This window comes from Gouania willdenowi, chromosome 17 (genome assembly GCF_900634775.1).
Source record: "Gouania willdenowi chromosome 17, fGouWil2.1, whole genome shotgun sequence".
Classification (NCBI taxonomy): domain Eukaryota; kingdom Metazoa; phylum Chordata; class Actinopteri; order Blenniiformes; family Gobiesocidae; genus Gouania; species Gouania willdenowi.
This window is the reverse complement of record NC_041060.1, coordinates 897,261-913,338: the sequence shown is the minus strand read 5'-3', so window position 1 is coordinate 913,338 and position 16,078 is coordinate 897,261. Positions and strand designations below refer to the sequence as shown.

The 16,078-nt window shown below is 39.6% G+C and overlaps 1 protein-coding gene across 1 annotated transcript in view; it reads right to left on the bottom strand.

The window, feature by feature from the left end:
• The window catches only part of LOC114478848 (receptor-type tyrosine-protein phosphatase S-like), a 123,924-nt gene that overhangs the window by 87,869 nt on the left and 19,977 nt on the right, over positions 1-16,078 (bottom strand). The window contains 1 exon segment of the mRNA XM_028472137.1: positions 4,034-4,248. Coding sequence (XP_028327938.1) covers positions 4,034-4,178 — 145 coding nt within the window. The 5' untranslated portion in view covers positions 4,179-4,248.

Here is a 16,078-nt window from a genome sequence, read left to right as displayed (position 1 = left end):
GTGACTGAGTCGGATGAGTCGACCAACCTCATGAATCCATCCACCTCTCAGTGTGAGTCTGTGGCCTGTTGCCATGGCGTCCGGCTTTAACTCCTCCTCAGCTGTCCTATCTATCAGGGTGAAGTCAAGATGACCCTTACCATAGCATCCCATGCCCCTCCTCCCTTATGCCTCGGTGTGTGGATACATTTCATCTCTGAAGGCTGAGCAGGAGGGGGAGGGGTGGGGGCCCTGCATTGAATGCCTGTTTGCTCAATATCCCATAATAACCTTCCTATTATCCTCAAATATACAAACACATTTTACCCTTGGGGTCAATCTGACCCCAGAGATATTTGCCTCCAGAAAAATAATTTTCAGAAAATTGTTGACTGTGTTTTGGTCTTTGTTTACTTGTTGAATTCATAAATATAACCCCTTCATAATGAAACCTTGACATTTTCATGCATTGCATTGTGGGATGTGGAGTCCTCTAAACGGAAGTGCTTTTATGCGACTCTTTATTAATCATAGTGTAGTCCTCATAGATCAATAAATCAAACATTATTTAGTCCATAAAGGAAAGAAAAAAGGTAGAAAGTTTGTTTTCATAAACACACATTTTACCCTTGGGGTCAATTTGACCCCAGAAATATTTGCTTCCAGAAATTTATTTTCAGAAAAATGTTGACAATTTTTTTTTCTTTGTTTATTTGTTGAATCCATAAATAAGGCTTTGATAATTAAACCATGACCTGTTCTCTAGCGCCACCATCAGGACAAACTTTCACATTATAATTAATTTATCTTGAATAGTTTTCATCCAAATCATCTCATATTTACTGAAAACATTAACGACCACGAGAGGATGAACCCTATCGTTTGTGGTGATGATATGACCTTTGACCTTTCACTGCAGCGCCACCATCAGGTCAAACTTTCAATTCTAGTGTTCATTTATCTTCAAAAATCTTTCGTCCAAATCTTTTCTATTTTGGGGTGCACATTCATGACTCTCACACAATGAATAATATTGATTTATGTTGGTCTTTCAACACCTGATTATGCATGAAAAAATAAATAAAAATAGCGTCATATCCGTGAAACCGTTAGACTTTAGAAAAATACCGTGATATACGTTTTTGGTCATACGTCCAGCCCTGGGTGTCTCCATTACCAGTTTATATTGCGCTATTTAAATTTTGTGCATTTCCGAGGGTCATGGAAACGCAGCTATTGACGGTAAAACTTTTCCTAGAGGACGTTTATAAGAGAGAGAGCGTCAGCGTGCAGATTACAATAAACACAGAGCACGAAGAGGAATTATTTGGATAAAAAGCTGCCATACGAGCTTTTATATGTGTTCAGTACATTAAAAAATACATCATCGTGATCATTTTATGCTTAAACGATTGTACTCATCAAATTAGGAAAAGTAATGAAATATGTAGCAAAAAAATAAATAAAGTCATCTAGTGTTTTTTGAATGATAAACATTGATTGGGGTCAAACTGACCCCAAGGATAAAAGGAGGGTTAAGAAGCACCACTTTTACATCTTCACTATAAATATTTGACAAGAATAAGACTAACATCATGTCAAAAAACTGCCTTTTTCCCCTTCATTGCTTTGTGCTTTTTCCAAGTCAACTTTGAAACTGGGAAAATGTCCTAAATAAAGTGGCTTCATTTTATGTTTGCCATAATCTTCAACAAGAAAAGCCAGCGCGGAGCAGTCAATCAGAACAAATTCATGCTCACCATTTCAGAAACTCAAGAGCAGGATATTTTTCTGCCTTTTAGACTCTAAGAAATGCACACAGAGTATTGAGAAAATTGCTCCATTTTTCTGCTGCCAACAGGAAGGACGTGTGTGGACCCCCCCCCCCCCCCCCCACCCCCCCCCCAAAAAAAAAAAATGTCACAGCTGAAACTACTTTTCTTTTTCCCGGCTTTCACGTTATGAATGAATGTCATGTTCTGCTTAGGGTTTGAACACAGTATTTTGGAGGCTTTATGTGGAGACCAAAGTGTTTTCTGTGTTCTGTAAAAAAAAAAGCACTTCAACACCAATCCTTGTGCAAAACCGGCCCCACTGGCAACGCGACCACTTAAGCCCCGACTGAAAGCCAGAGAAAAGCCTTACAAGCCGATGGCTCGGGACGGATTTGCACTGAACATACACGTGGTTGGTGAGGCACTAATCAGGACCATTGTCTGTTATTACCTCTGTATGAATAGAACTACATTTACCACATTTACACCTTTTTTGACCATTGAAAGTTTGCTATGACATCCATCATAAACATGGCCCATTGCATTGTGGGGTGTGGACTCCTGTAAATGCATAGCTTCATAAAAGTGTTTTTATTTCTTTCTTACTGTAATTTTTTTACGTTTTGTTCCAGTTTGTTCCCGTATGATCACATGACTCCACAAACTAGATTGTTTTGTGTTAACCCCCAAAATAAACATCCACCATTGTTTTTACTGCAACATTTTAAGTCTGTGAAAACACCAGAAATGTGTTGGAATGTCACTTTGGCAGATATGTTTTTGGGGGCAAACACAAGAAATCACAGTAAGAATGAAGTAAAAACACTACGGCAGGGGTCAAACTCATCTTAGTTCAGGGGCCAATTACAGAGCAGTTTGATCTGTTGGCCACATATTTTATGAATAAAAAAATAAGTAATTGCAATTGTTCCTTAGTTTGTACTTTTACATATTCATAAATTACAAAATATGTAAGAAACCAACAATATCCAAGCAATAAGTGACAGATATCAGTCCCAACAGGATCTTCACTGGAAATTTACTAGATTTTGTGACCAATTTATATCTAATTAAGGGAAATATGTCGTAATTTGAGGAAAGTTGAAGCATTTTGTAAGAATTTTGAGTTTTTTCAACAGTTTAACATTAAAAATGCAAATAATGTTCGGTTTCTTTTACATATTTACTATCTCCTGTGGGCCGAATTGGACGCACCAAAGGGTCGGATTTGGTCCCCGGGCCATGAGTTTGACACGTGATCTACAGGACTCTATATCCCAAAATGCAATGCTCATAACTTTTCCGATAATGTCAATAAATGGAGTGTGGAGATCAAAGCAAACTTTTGAGTGGAAATTTGAACCTTTTTCAATCTTTTTTCTCGTATCAATGACCTTGTGATTGTGATCAGCTGGAGTTTTTAACACTATTTGTCTTTTTATGACTTGCATAACGAACAAATAAAGTTCCTAGTGAACAATTGTTGTGAAGTATTGTTGCAAATGAAAAAAGGCATGTATTTCAAATCAATTTAACCAAACTCTTCCTTTTATTTTCTTACTTTTTTTAACAGATGCTATTTTTTGCTGCAATCTCAGAACAAAGAGAATAAAGTGAAAGGAAATGAAACTTTTATTACAACGCTGGGCTCCTGCTGGGTCTCACTGTAGGCGGTCCAGGCGTCGGGATTGTATAATTGTGCCTCTTTCGCTGGGTGTAAATATATTCAGAGAATGATGTCAGTTTATCTAAAAGGGATCGTAACTTCAAAATTGCTCCCACGAATGGAAAATAAAATATACATTAGACAATTTTCAATCCCAGTAGTGAGAGCTGATGTGTCCGTCTTTAGCCTCATCTCCAAAAAGCATCATCCAGGGGGAGATTTTCAGAGTCGTGACAGCTAAATCTGTTGGAGAGCACACGCGCATGTTGTTGGTTTGTGTGTGTGTGTGTGTGTGTGTGTGTGTGTGTGTGTGTGTGAGGGTGTGTGTGTGTGAGGGTGTGAGTGCCACGGAGGCAGGAAATCTGTGGAAATTTTGTAATCAAAGAGTTGATGGGGAACATGCTGGTGGTGCCTTCGATCTCATCAAAACACAATAACAGAGCACAGTCCAGAGCTGAAGCATGGACAGGATTCACTTTACCGATATGACACACACACACACACACACACACACACACACACTCGAATAAAATTCTTAATCAAGTGAGACAAAAACAAGGAGCACACATACAGCTGACAGACGGATGGATGGATGGATGGATGGATGCTTTACCTGGTGCTCCTTCACACACGTCCTTCAAAGGACTCAGCAGGAGGATCAAAGGCAGCAGCAGGTTCAGAGGACCCAGGCTAAGGCAGAGCCCCAGTTTTGGCCCCCTGGACTGGGCCAGGACCCCGCCTGTCTCAGGCAGCATCATGGGACCACCGTGGGTCGAGTGGGAGAGACCGAGATTACGAGAAGGGCTTCGATCAATACGTGTAGGCACTCTGCAAAACAAACAAAAACAGAAGACCAACATTAGTCATCTTTTTTAAATAATGATTTCTGTTTGAGAGAATTCACGCACCAACAGAAAGCAGAAAGTACTGTTAATTTAGTCGACAAAAAAACAATTTTGTCATAGTTTTTGTCTAAAGTTAAAATAATAAGACTATGACTATTTTTCTTAAAAATGTAAACAAAAACTATATCAGAATATTTTGATATTTTCAACCAGTGGTTCTCAAACTTGGGGAGTGCGCCCCCCAGGAGGGGACGTGACATCATGACATGGGGGGGGTGATGGATATTTTTGTCAATTAATAACAACTAAACCAGTGGTTTTCAAACTGGGGGGGTCGTTACGTTATAACATGGGGGTGGCAATTGATTGTCAAATCATGACATCATCATCAGTGGTTCTCAAACTGGGGGTGCGCTCCCTAGGAGGGGGCGTGATGTCATGATATGGGAGCGCAATTGGTATTTTCTTCAACTAATAACAACTAAACCAGTGGTTCCCTGATTGGGAGGGGGCGCGTTACGTCTTGACATGGGGGTCACAACTGATATTAACTAATAACTAAACCAGTGGTTCCCAAACTGGGGGGCACGCCCGCACTAATGACATCATGACATGATATGATATTTGTGTCAACTAATAACAATTAAACCAGTATTTTCCATGTTGGGAGGTACGCCCCCCAGGAGGGGGCGTAACATTATGACAGGGCCCCTGAGAGTTCTTCATTTTTCAAAGCGGGGCGCAGCAGAAACAGTTTGGGAACCACTAAACTAAACAATAATTTTGTCACATGGGACATAAGATCATGTGATCTTATGCATTCATCACTTCCAATGTATTTAAAAACTCCATCCAATATGACGTTCATCAAATTCATCTTTAAAAAATGCATAAACTCTTGTGCTTTATATTTTAGTCGACTATATTTGTAACATATTTAGTTGACGAAAATCCGACTATAACTAAAATAGTCTTGATGACTACATTTTGACCAAAACTAAGTTGCATTTTAGTCCAAAGACTGACTAAAATGAAATCAAAATTTGCTGCCAGAAAGGAGGAAAAACAAAGCACATTTAAAGACAACTTCCTGCTTGAGGAGGATTAAGTGTTTTCATTTAGCTGCAGCGTTTCCTACTCGGGATTAACAGCACAAGCTTTGACTGAATTAATACTAGAACAAAGCAGCCACTGCTGAATAACCAGGAGAAGAAAGAGACCAAAATAGTTTTTAACCCTCCTCCTTCTGTATTATTAACTCTCCTTTTGCGCTGAGCCGTGAAATGAGCTGAAATGATACACTTTTAAGAGCGTTTCCCCTCGAGACGCACTAAGAATGTCATTTTTGCCTTGGCCTAATTCCCTCTGTGTTTTGCATTTTAATGTTATGGTGGCAAGTGGAAGTGTTACGGGGCGATTGTTACGTCCTGAGTTTGCCGCAGTAATGGAAAACACTTAAAAACAAAGAGGATTGAGGGGTCAGCGGGCGTGCTGCAAAATGTAATAAAAGCAAAAGTTTAAGGAAGTGCTGTTTTGATAGATGTTGCCTCTCTTATTAATCCCTCGCCTTGGGGAGAGACTCCATTAGTATTCTCTTCTCACGCATAAACCCAGGAGTGCGGAGTCACATACATCTGGAATCTGCACAAAAATTTAGCTTCGTCTGCGCACAGAGGTTTAGACGAGTGGTTCTCAGGCCACGACCCCCAAAATAAAGGTCCCAGAGAGCGGGGACCCCCACTGTAGCTGACAGTGGTTGAACACAGACTGGGAGAGCTTTGTGGGGCCCATCAGCAAAATGATGGTACATTGTCCATAACCACATTTATTTATTTATTCATATGAATAATATCCACTGTTATCCAGGAAGTTTATTATTATTATAGTCATCTTAAAGATGGAAATCCTGGTTTTAATCAGAAATAAAAATAGTTAAAAATGACCAAAAATGGTGGAAAAGGTGATGAAATGGGATTTTAAGAACCACAGAAATTGGTTAAAAGTTGCAAATTAGTGGATGAAAATGGACAGAAAAAGTGGTAAAAAGGGTTTTAAGTGTGAATATTGGTTTAAAAGTGGCAAATAATGGGCATGACGGATCGCGAATGTGGTTAAATTGGCAAAAATAACCATGAAATATGGTGAAATGAGGTTAAAAATTACAATAATGGGTCAACATATGCGACATTAGAAGGATTTATAAGTGCTGACAATGTCTTGAAAGTGGGAAAAATGTGCAGAAAAGGCATTAAAATGTGATGGAGAAGTGTCAGAAATGTAAAAATGCATTAAAAGGAGCAAAAATATGGCAAGAAAAAGTGATGAAAATAGGTTAAAATATGACAAGTTTGGTGTAGTTGTAGAAAAAGGGTAAAAATAATGGTTTCGTGATGGTATCTGGCAGCCCTCTCCCAGTGCCTCCAGTCAATAAGCTCTCAGTCCTCACGTGGTCATGTGTCAGAAACACAGATGGGGAAGGCCAAATGAGAAAAGGAGCCTTTGTTAACCCGTCATATATCACACGTACACGCCTCCCCGTCGAGCGCCTGGACGCGATCGCATTTATCCTCTCGGGGGGAGATGTAGTATTGATTTACAGGTGACATGTTTGAGCTGTGATGGCCACATAAATATGTACAGAACAGCCATAAGCACACTTTCACTTTCACCATGGCAGCGACGCCATGCAGGAAAAAAGGAGAAGCAAGAGGCCGATAATAAATCTGATTCCTCTGCTTTTCCTAAATGAAAAAGGCGTTTTCTGGTGAGTTCCATATTCAAAGGCTCCTCCGACTACTTATTAAGCTAATGACATGCTCACACACATTACCGTCTGCCAGTTTCTCCCACTAAAAATAGCCCAGTGGAACAAAAAAAAAGGAAAAAAACATGGCCGTCTATCTATCTGATAGCGGGCTGTGCTTCTCGCCGCTCTGCCCTCGTCTTATCTAACGCTGCGTAATAGCTGTTGAAGAGAAAAGCTTTCAGCGCCCCCCCCCCCCTTTTCAATTGAACAATGCGATAAGAAGAATCAGATCAGAGCTCAATCAAGTGCCATTGGCAGCATGTTAAGTAAATTGTCCTCTTAGGGGGAAACTCAATTTGCTGCTTTAATCGAAGCCGCGGCGGCTGCTGCTGCTGCTGCTGCTGTTGCTGCTGTTGCTGCTGCTGTTGCTGCTGCTGCTGCTGTTGCTGCTGCTGCTGCTGCTGCTGCTGCTGCTGCTGCTGCTGCTGCTGCTGTTGCTGCTGCTGCTGCTGCTGCTGCTGCTGCTGCTGCTGCTGTTGCTGTTGCTGCTGCTGCTGCTGCTGCTGTTGCTGCTGCTGTTGCTGCTGCTGCTGCTGCTGCTGCTGCTGCTGCTGTTCCGTGTGGCGCTACGCCATGACGCGGCCACACAAACATTAGGCCCTGCTCGTGTGTCTGCTTGTTGTTTTTCACCCCAGCTTTGATATCTCCTCCATGACCTCAGTCTAACCCCCTGTTTTCCTCGTTTCTACTCATCCAGACCTTTGTGTTGTGTTTCAGCTCCAGAGAAAAACCTCTGACTAATCCTTCATCTAACCCTCTGTTCCTATTCTTATATTTGACCTTATTTTCTTCTAGAAAATCCATGTTTTTCTTTCTCCTTCATCCCTTTTCATCCTTTTCAACCATAGGCGGAGCTTGAGATTCTTGCCAGGGGGGAAAAAGAAACAATAGAATTCAAAATATAGATCATCTCAAGATTGGCGCCAACCTCAATGTGTGAAACAATGCAAAAACAATTAGAAACATAATTGATAATGTTGACGACAAAACTTGCGCTGACGCCTCGTTTAATGTTTTAAATCAGAGGTCGTCAACTTTTATCACAGCCACATGATCAACATTCATGTCAGCATTAGAATACTGAGCAGTCTGAGCATTAATACAGGAAAGAACAAAGAGTTTTATAGTCATTTTGCGTATGTTTGTTGTTGTTTTGCTCATTGTGAGGCATTCTATGCATTTCTGTAGTCCTTTTGTGTATTTTTCCTGTAAAATATATGTCTTTTGGAGTCATAATGTGTATTTGTGCTGTCATTTTTCATGTTTTTCTTATCTTTTTGTGTACTTTTGTTGTCATTTTCTTAAGTAATTGTGTGTATTACTGTTGTCGTTTTGTTCATTTAGTGCCCCCCCCCCCAACATGATACATAAAATAACTCCAAAAATACACAAAGAAATAGCAATATACACCAAATGTCAACAAAAACACACAAAGCAACAACACAAGAACAAAAAAAAATCACAAAAAAAAGACTAATAATACACAACAGACACACAACAAGCACCTAAACTCACAAAATGCCACTAAAGAAACACACAATGCTAACACAATTGCATAATAAATACTTAAACACTCCAAAAAGCCACAGATCGACAATAAACAAAATGCAAACATAACACACAAGATAAAAAATACACAAAATGGCAGCAGAAAATCCCAAAATAAAAGACAAATGCTCAAAATGACTCCAAAAACACACAAAATGGCTAAAAACTTAGAAAAAAACTACACAAACAATGACGAAACCCTTTGTTCTTTCCTATTTTAATGCTCAGATTGGTTGTTATTTTTAATACTGGCATGTATGTTGATAATGTGGCCCTCAGATCAGATACAGTCACATTCTTCACTGTGATAACAGTTGCCCATCCCTGATCAAAGGGTTAATTATGGATTAAACAAATAAAAAATGTGTCTGACAAAAACATGGTCAAGAATTTACTGAAAAAATCATTTTCTGGAGGCAAATATCGCAGTGACTGAATGAGAACATGTGTTAGTGATATTTAAGGATAATAGGAGGGTTAAACTGAACTGTTGTTGGTGCAGTAATTGACTGGTTCAGTGTGTGAGCTAGTGATAGCGCCTCCAGCACCATGTGAATATAGAAGATGGATGGATTGACTGTGTCAAACCTCCCAGGATTTGTAAACAGAGCGCATGCCTTGCCCTTTTGCCTAAAAAGATGTGAGCATGAATATTCTCTTCTTTTTGTCTACTTCCTCCACGGGAAATGTCACGAGCTGCTTCGGCCCCTGTTCATCCAGCCTCATTACCTCCCCATCACAGATGGTCACCCTGACACATAGATTGATGGGGAAACACGTGCTGTTTATTGCGAGGAGGCAGATAATGACACCGTAGCTCAGGTGGTGAAATGTACACCCGGTGATTGAGCTCCATCAGGCTGATGAAATAACTGTGTTACGGTGGCCCTGCTATGCTCTGCTAGGGCCCCTCTGAGGATGACATGTTTTGTTTTTCTCACCTCTATCCCTCCCTCTCTGCACCTTTACCCATGATGCCATTCACCACATGTGGGTAGAGATGGGTCTCAAAGGGCGTGGCTGTCCCCATGGCAACAAGACATGGGCACTGGTAGAAAAAGCCAGATTGAGGAGCTCCTGTGGCACAATGTTTGGTCAGACGGAGGGATCGCACCGTCGATGATTAAATACTGCATTCAGTCTGTTTACGAAGCCACCAGTCAATAAAAATGTGTTCTTCTCCAGACCAGACATGGGAAAATGCACAAAATTACTCTAAATGACATATAAATACACAAGAAACTGCAAAAATACACAAGAAACTGCAAAAATACACAGTCTTCGCTGTGATCAAAGTGTCCCATCTCTGCCTCTAGACATTACAAACTTCCCCAAAATGTCCAACTCCCACCTTTTTACTCATTCTGAAAATACACTGCACACTTTTACTTTTCATCTTATAAATAACTGAGCCTTGAATAATGTATACGTAGCTGGGGGGGGGGGGTTGGAGAGGGACTCGTGTTCTGGTGAGGATTAGAATGGTGAACACTTCACCATTCTCTGACCCTGGAACCTGTAGGCATCCCACACACACACATTCATGTACACCCACACACACACACACACACGCAGCAGATGGCACAGCATCATGGGGGAGATTGGCACTCACTTTCTCGCACTTCCCGTCACTCTCTCCTAAACACACAGCCCCCAGACAGAAAAAAACGCACACATACGTGCACACAAGAACACATGCATGCGTACACGCACACACACACGCAAAGGATCACAGGCACAGGATGAAGCACGGCTTACTGCAGGCATGAGCTACACCGCCCCGGTTTACATTTTTAGCAGAGGAAGTAAAATATCCCAAATTCTCTCTGTGGAAACACACACACACACACACACACACACACACACACACCCGTCACTCAAACTCAGCCTGAATATTAATGAATCTGGAGACCTGGATATGGTGATAAAGATTGTCTAATGCTGCGAGGATGCAGAAATCTAGACAGTGGTATGAGGGGGAATTCTGACAAGATGTATAAACATTTCCATTCAGGAACTCCGATATTTCCATTCCTGGGGTAAATCGATGTGGGAGTGGTTTTTTTTTCACGAAGGAATTAAACTCATCCAGCTGTTAAACAAAGCAGCAGCAACAGCAGAAATAGAATAAAGGAGATTCATGAGGAGTTGAAATGAGATTAGATGACAGGTCAAAACAGGTCAAAACAGGTCATTTACATTGTTTTCTTAACCCTCCTATTAAGCTCAAACATAACAAATAACACATTTTATCCTTGGGGTCAATCTGACCCCAGGGATATTTGCCTCCAGAAAAATGATTTTCAGGAAATTATTGACCAAGTTTTGTTTTATTTGTTGAATCCATAAATAGGCCCTTGACATTTTCATGCATTGCATTGTGGGAAGTGGAGTCCCATAAACAGGTGATTTTATTATTTATTATAGTGTAAGCTAAGGCTTACACTATAGGCTAAAATTGATAAAAATTTACTATTAAAAGCATTGGCAACAAATTTAATTATCGATTTGTTGTGTCGTGGGATTTATGGTCACTGACCGTGACACGGAGCCGTTTGCTTCACCTGCAGAGCTTTGTGCGTGTGCGCACGACTGTTTGTGTGTGCACGCACAAGTATTTGTGTGTGCGCGCTCCACGAGTGTTTGTGTGCGCGCGCACGAGTGTTTGTGTGTGCGCGCTTCACGAGTGTTTGTGTGCGCGCGCACGAGTGTTTGTGTGTGCGCGCTTCACGAGTGTTTGTGTGTGCACGCACCGCAAGTATTTGTGTGCGCGCACACCGCAAGTGTTTGTGTGGGCGCGCACAAGTGTTTGTGTGTGTACACACAAGTGTTTGTGTGTGCGCGCACCGCAAATTTTTGTCTGTATGCGCACGAGTGTTTGTGTGTGTGCGCACCGCAAGTATTTGTGTGCGCGCACACCGCAAGTGTTTGTGTGTGTGTATGCACAAGTGTTTGTGTGTGTGCATGCAAAAGTGTTTGTACGCACCATGAGCGTTTGTGTGCAGTGTTTGTGTGTGAGCAATGTTTGTGTGCACGCACCGCAGTGTATTTAATCAAAAATGGAAGGAAAAAGTTTTACGCTTGTTTTCATCATCAGACATTTTATCCGTAGGGTCAATCTGACCCCAGGGATATATGCCTCCAGAAAATGATTTTTATAAAATGTAATACATAAATAACCTCTCGATAATGGAACCATGGCATTTTCTTTAGAATAAATTTATCTTGAATAGTTTTCATCCAATTTTTTTCAAATGTACTGACAACATTAATGAGCACTAGAGTATGAACCCTATTGGTTGCAGTGATGATATGACCTTTGACCTTTCCTGCAGCGCCACCATCAGGTCAAAATTTCAGTTTTAGAGTTAGAGTATTTTTAAAAAATCTTTCATCCAAATATTTTCTAAATTGTGGTGCGCAATAATTACTCTCACAGAATGAACCCTATTGATTGATGTTGGGACCCCTCCCCCCTTTCCTCTCATAGCCATATTTATTTACTTATTTTGAACTCCTTGGTTCGTAACATATTTGGAGTTATTCACTATAAAGTCCTCTGTCTCAGACACGTCCTCCTCTACATCACTTTTACTGTGAAGGCGCTGTTCCAAAATTAGGATATTGTCTCTTTCCCACACCTAAAACAGCTTGGGGTCAAATTCACCCCAGAGGAACACCAATGTGTGCAATATGCATTCAGCACATTGAAAAACATGTCATGATAATTTCATCCTCACCAATTGTACAGTACCCATCAAATTAGGAAAAGTCAAGAAATACTTAGCAAAAAAAAAAAGAGTTAACCATTGGTTTTTTTGAATGATAAACATTGAATGAGGTCAAATTGACCCTAAGGTTAATAGGAGGGTTAACAAGAAAATAATTTTAAATATTAATTCTACCAGTGATTAACATTGGTGTTTACCACAGAACACAATTTCATTGGATTAATTATTAACACAGGACAAGTGTTGTGAAACATTTGAATAAACCTTAATAATAATTGTGACCAATTTGCCAACTCTTGTTTTTTCTGTTTTGAAAGCACAAGACGTGCAGAGCCAGAAACCAGCCTGGCTAACACCGTGTTTGCTAGTTTGCCAGCACACATGTTCCACCGTGTGCACAGATCGGTAAACCAATGTCTTTCTTTGTGTTCTTTGACTCACTGCGGAAGCAAAAAAAAGTCCTTTAATCCTATTGAAAAAAGGGAAAAAGTGTTGGTTTTGGCCCAAAGGACAAAACAATCTCACAGCTTACAGTTTACCACACATTCCTCTTTTCACACGTGACTCAAAACAATCACGTTTTGTTATCGGAGAGCTCGTGGGAATTAACTGATCGGTTATCAAACATCTTTTGCCTTTTCAGTAGTGTTTGGTGCTGAGTTAGTAACGTATTAGTATTAGACCTGATTCATCTTTTTAAATTATTAATATGTTGCTTTAGTAAGAAGTAGGGCTACTAAACAATATGATATAACCACAATATCAGTAATTACAAATTTCATCTTTACAAGTACAGAATGGTATGAAATACAATTTATTTAATTTTCTTCTAAACTTACGAGAACAAGTACTGTAAATGTTAATAACTAATGGTAACTCAAGAACAAAGTTTTTATTATAATTTTGTGTGTTTTTCTGTCATTCTGTGTTCATGTTTCATGTTTGTTGTTGTCTTACACGTTGTGAAGCATTTTGTGCATTTCTGTTGTCCTTTTGTGTATTTTGCCTCTAAAACATATGTTTTTTGGAGTCATATTGTGTATTTGTGATGTAATTTTAAGTTTTTTGGAGTATTTTTTGTGTATTACTGTTGTTTTTTAATTTTTGTATTATTTTCTTTGTTTTTCTTGTTGTAATTGTTGATGTTGTAATACTTTGTATTTTTTCATGTATTCTTGCTCTTGTTTTGTGTATTTTTCTGTTATTTTGTACATTTCCTTTGGGGGCCACATAAAATTAGACCGAGGGCCGAATATTTTCCAATGAGAAATAACGTGTAAAGGCGTGATATTGTCCCGAAACATGCATGTGAGGCATTTTGGTGTCATGTTGGGGCCCAATTTTAAATAAAGAGAGGAAAAACAAAAAACGACTGTTTTAGAACATCAAGTTATGTTTTCCACGATTACAAAAAATGGGAGGGTCTACAAATAGATTTGGTCAGATCAGATTCAGAATACTTTATTTATCCCCAAGGACGAATTCAGTTTCAGTTTCATCCTGTCCACGAAACATGAAAAGACAATAACATGTATCACATATAACATGGGAGGACAGCAGTGGGAGAACTGTGGGTCGCACAAGAACAACAGGAGGAGAGTTGAGGGGAAAAAGCGGGTTCTAAACTGAGTTCCCTATTAGGGAGGAAAAAACCTCCTGGAAATTGCACCTGTGAATAAATATAATAATATCAGAATGTGTATCATGCTAAAGTCCATCAACGGTTACTCATTCTTTATTTGTTTTTTTTGTTTTTTCTGCACCTTTTGTTGTTGCAGTGTTAGGTAAAGGCCTCCTCCACAACACAGGTTTTCAACCTCAAAGGGATTTAGGATTCGATGGATTAGAGTAATTAAAAAAAAGCATGTTGTTGAAATTGGCCTTGGCAATTTTTCCATGTTTACATCTCCACATTTATTCAGCACGGATGTATTTTTCCTTTCAGTTCATGGATTACGGAGCATTCCTTGACCATTCTTTATTTTTTTCATTTATTGTGAAAGCGATCAGTGTTCCTTTTCTGCCTCCATCTGAGTCTCCAGTGTTTGCAGGTATTGATTTGAGGATTGCATGCTGGCTGGCATGAGCACGTTCAAAACGACATCGCTCCGTAGGGAGATCTCCATTTAGAATCCTTTAAAAAGATTCATTATTAATAAGTTATCTCACAATTTAAAATACAGAATAACTACAGAAACACCTGAAATGTGTCAAGTCAAAGTTAAAAATGTCTTTTTTGCAAGCTTTCACTTTAATAAAGATCATTTTCTGTAAATAGAAAGTGAAAAATGTGGAACTGATGAACCTAACTTTGCTGTTGACCTCAATCTCCGCGTTATAGGACGAAGCAAATCTATGAAAGCTCAGCGTCTGTGTGTCAAACGTATACAAACACATGCACCTAAAGCGACTCCAAGGTCAGAGCAGCCAACACAGGCAGAGAGAGAGAGAGAACCATCCTTCCTTTTATGGATGAAATGGTCTTGGCTGAGCCGAGCAACAGATGGACTGAATCCTGTTAAATAGAAAAGAAGCCACACTAGCAAACGGTAAATATGGCTAAATAAAGCTCGACCAGAGGTCACAAGAAAAAAAGATGTTTGTCATTTATAGAAAATCCGAGAAGGCTAAAAATGATACATTAGGGGCACATTTGGGATGTTGAAATCATTGATGGAGGACGCAGTAAGTAGCTCACTTAATGTTCCGTGTTCGCTGTGTTGTATGACTAGCATAGCAGCAGTGTGGAATTATTTCTATTTTTTTTAAACATAGGATTGATTGAATGATTATGGAGGAATAAACAAAACAGAGCCAGTAGTGGAAGAAAAAAAAAAGTGTTTTTTTTTTTTTTAAATCATATGGTTATATATGTATTTTTGTCTGTTTATTCAGTCTTAATCTTTTTATTTTTGTCTTGATTTTGGATTTTGTGTTTTTATTTAGTCTTGGTTTTTTTTTCCAATTCTAGTTTTTATTTTTTTCCATATGTCTCTGTTTTTTTTCCAGTTGTGATAATCCAATTTTTTTCCTCATCTGTAAATGATGAAGGTCTTTCCACTCCTTTCAAATCGTCAATCAAACCTGAGATTTAGATTTGATTTTTTTTTAATGTTTAAATGGGACAATATGTATTAAAAAAAAACATATTCATGTAAATACATGGAATTGTAGCCAGGGGGCAATATTCCATCCTGTGTTGCATTAATAACCTGCGTTACAAAAAAAACTAGCGGAACTATTGTAGAAAGTTAGGATTTTTTATTTTGTTGCTTTATTAAGCAATAAACACTTAATATTTCAGTTAATTATTATAGAAAAAAACTGAGCTTTAGCCTCGGAAAAGTCACTTTCTGACCAACTCTACTCAAACGGGATGATTTGCATCATATTCATGAGTGGGCGTGTCTATAGACGGGAAACACTGACTTCCTCCTCCCCGCACGGTGACGTAGGGCCAGAGGACGGCCCACCCTCCTCCCACCCACTCCGTAGCTGAGCTCATACTGCTTTATAAACATGAGACAGAGCGTGGGGGCGGGGCGTTCACGATACATACATAGCACAGCGCTAAGGATGCTGAAATTCTGACCTTCGTGGGCGTGTCTGTTTACATGTCAATCACAGCAGAGAGCTTCCTGGAGGCGTGGCTTCTCCAGCTCAGTGCTGCGTCAAATTCGTCATCAAAGTGGGAACGCGTCATCAAATAGTAGCGAGGCGTTTGGGCT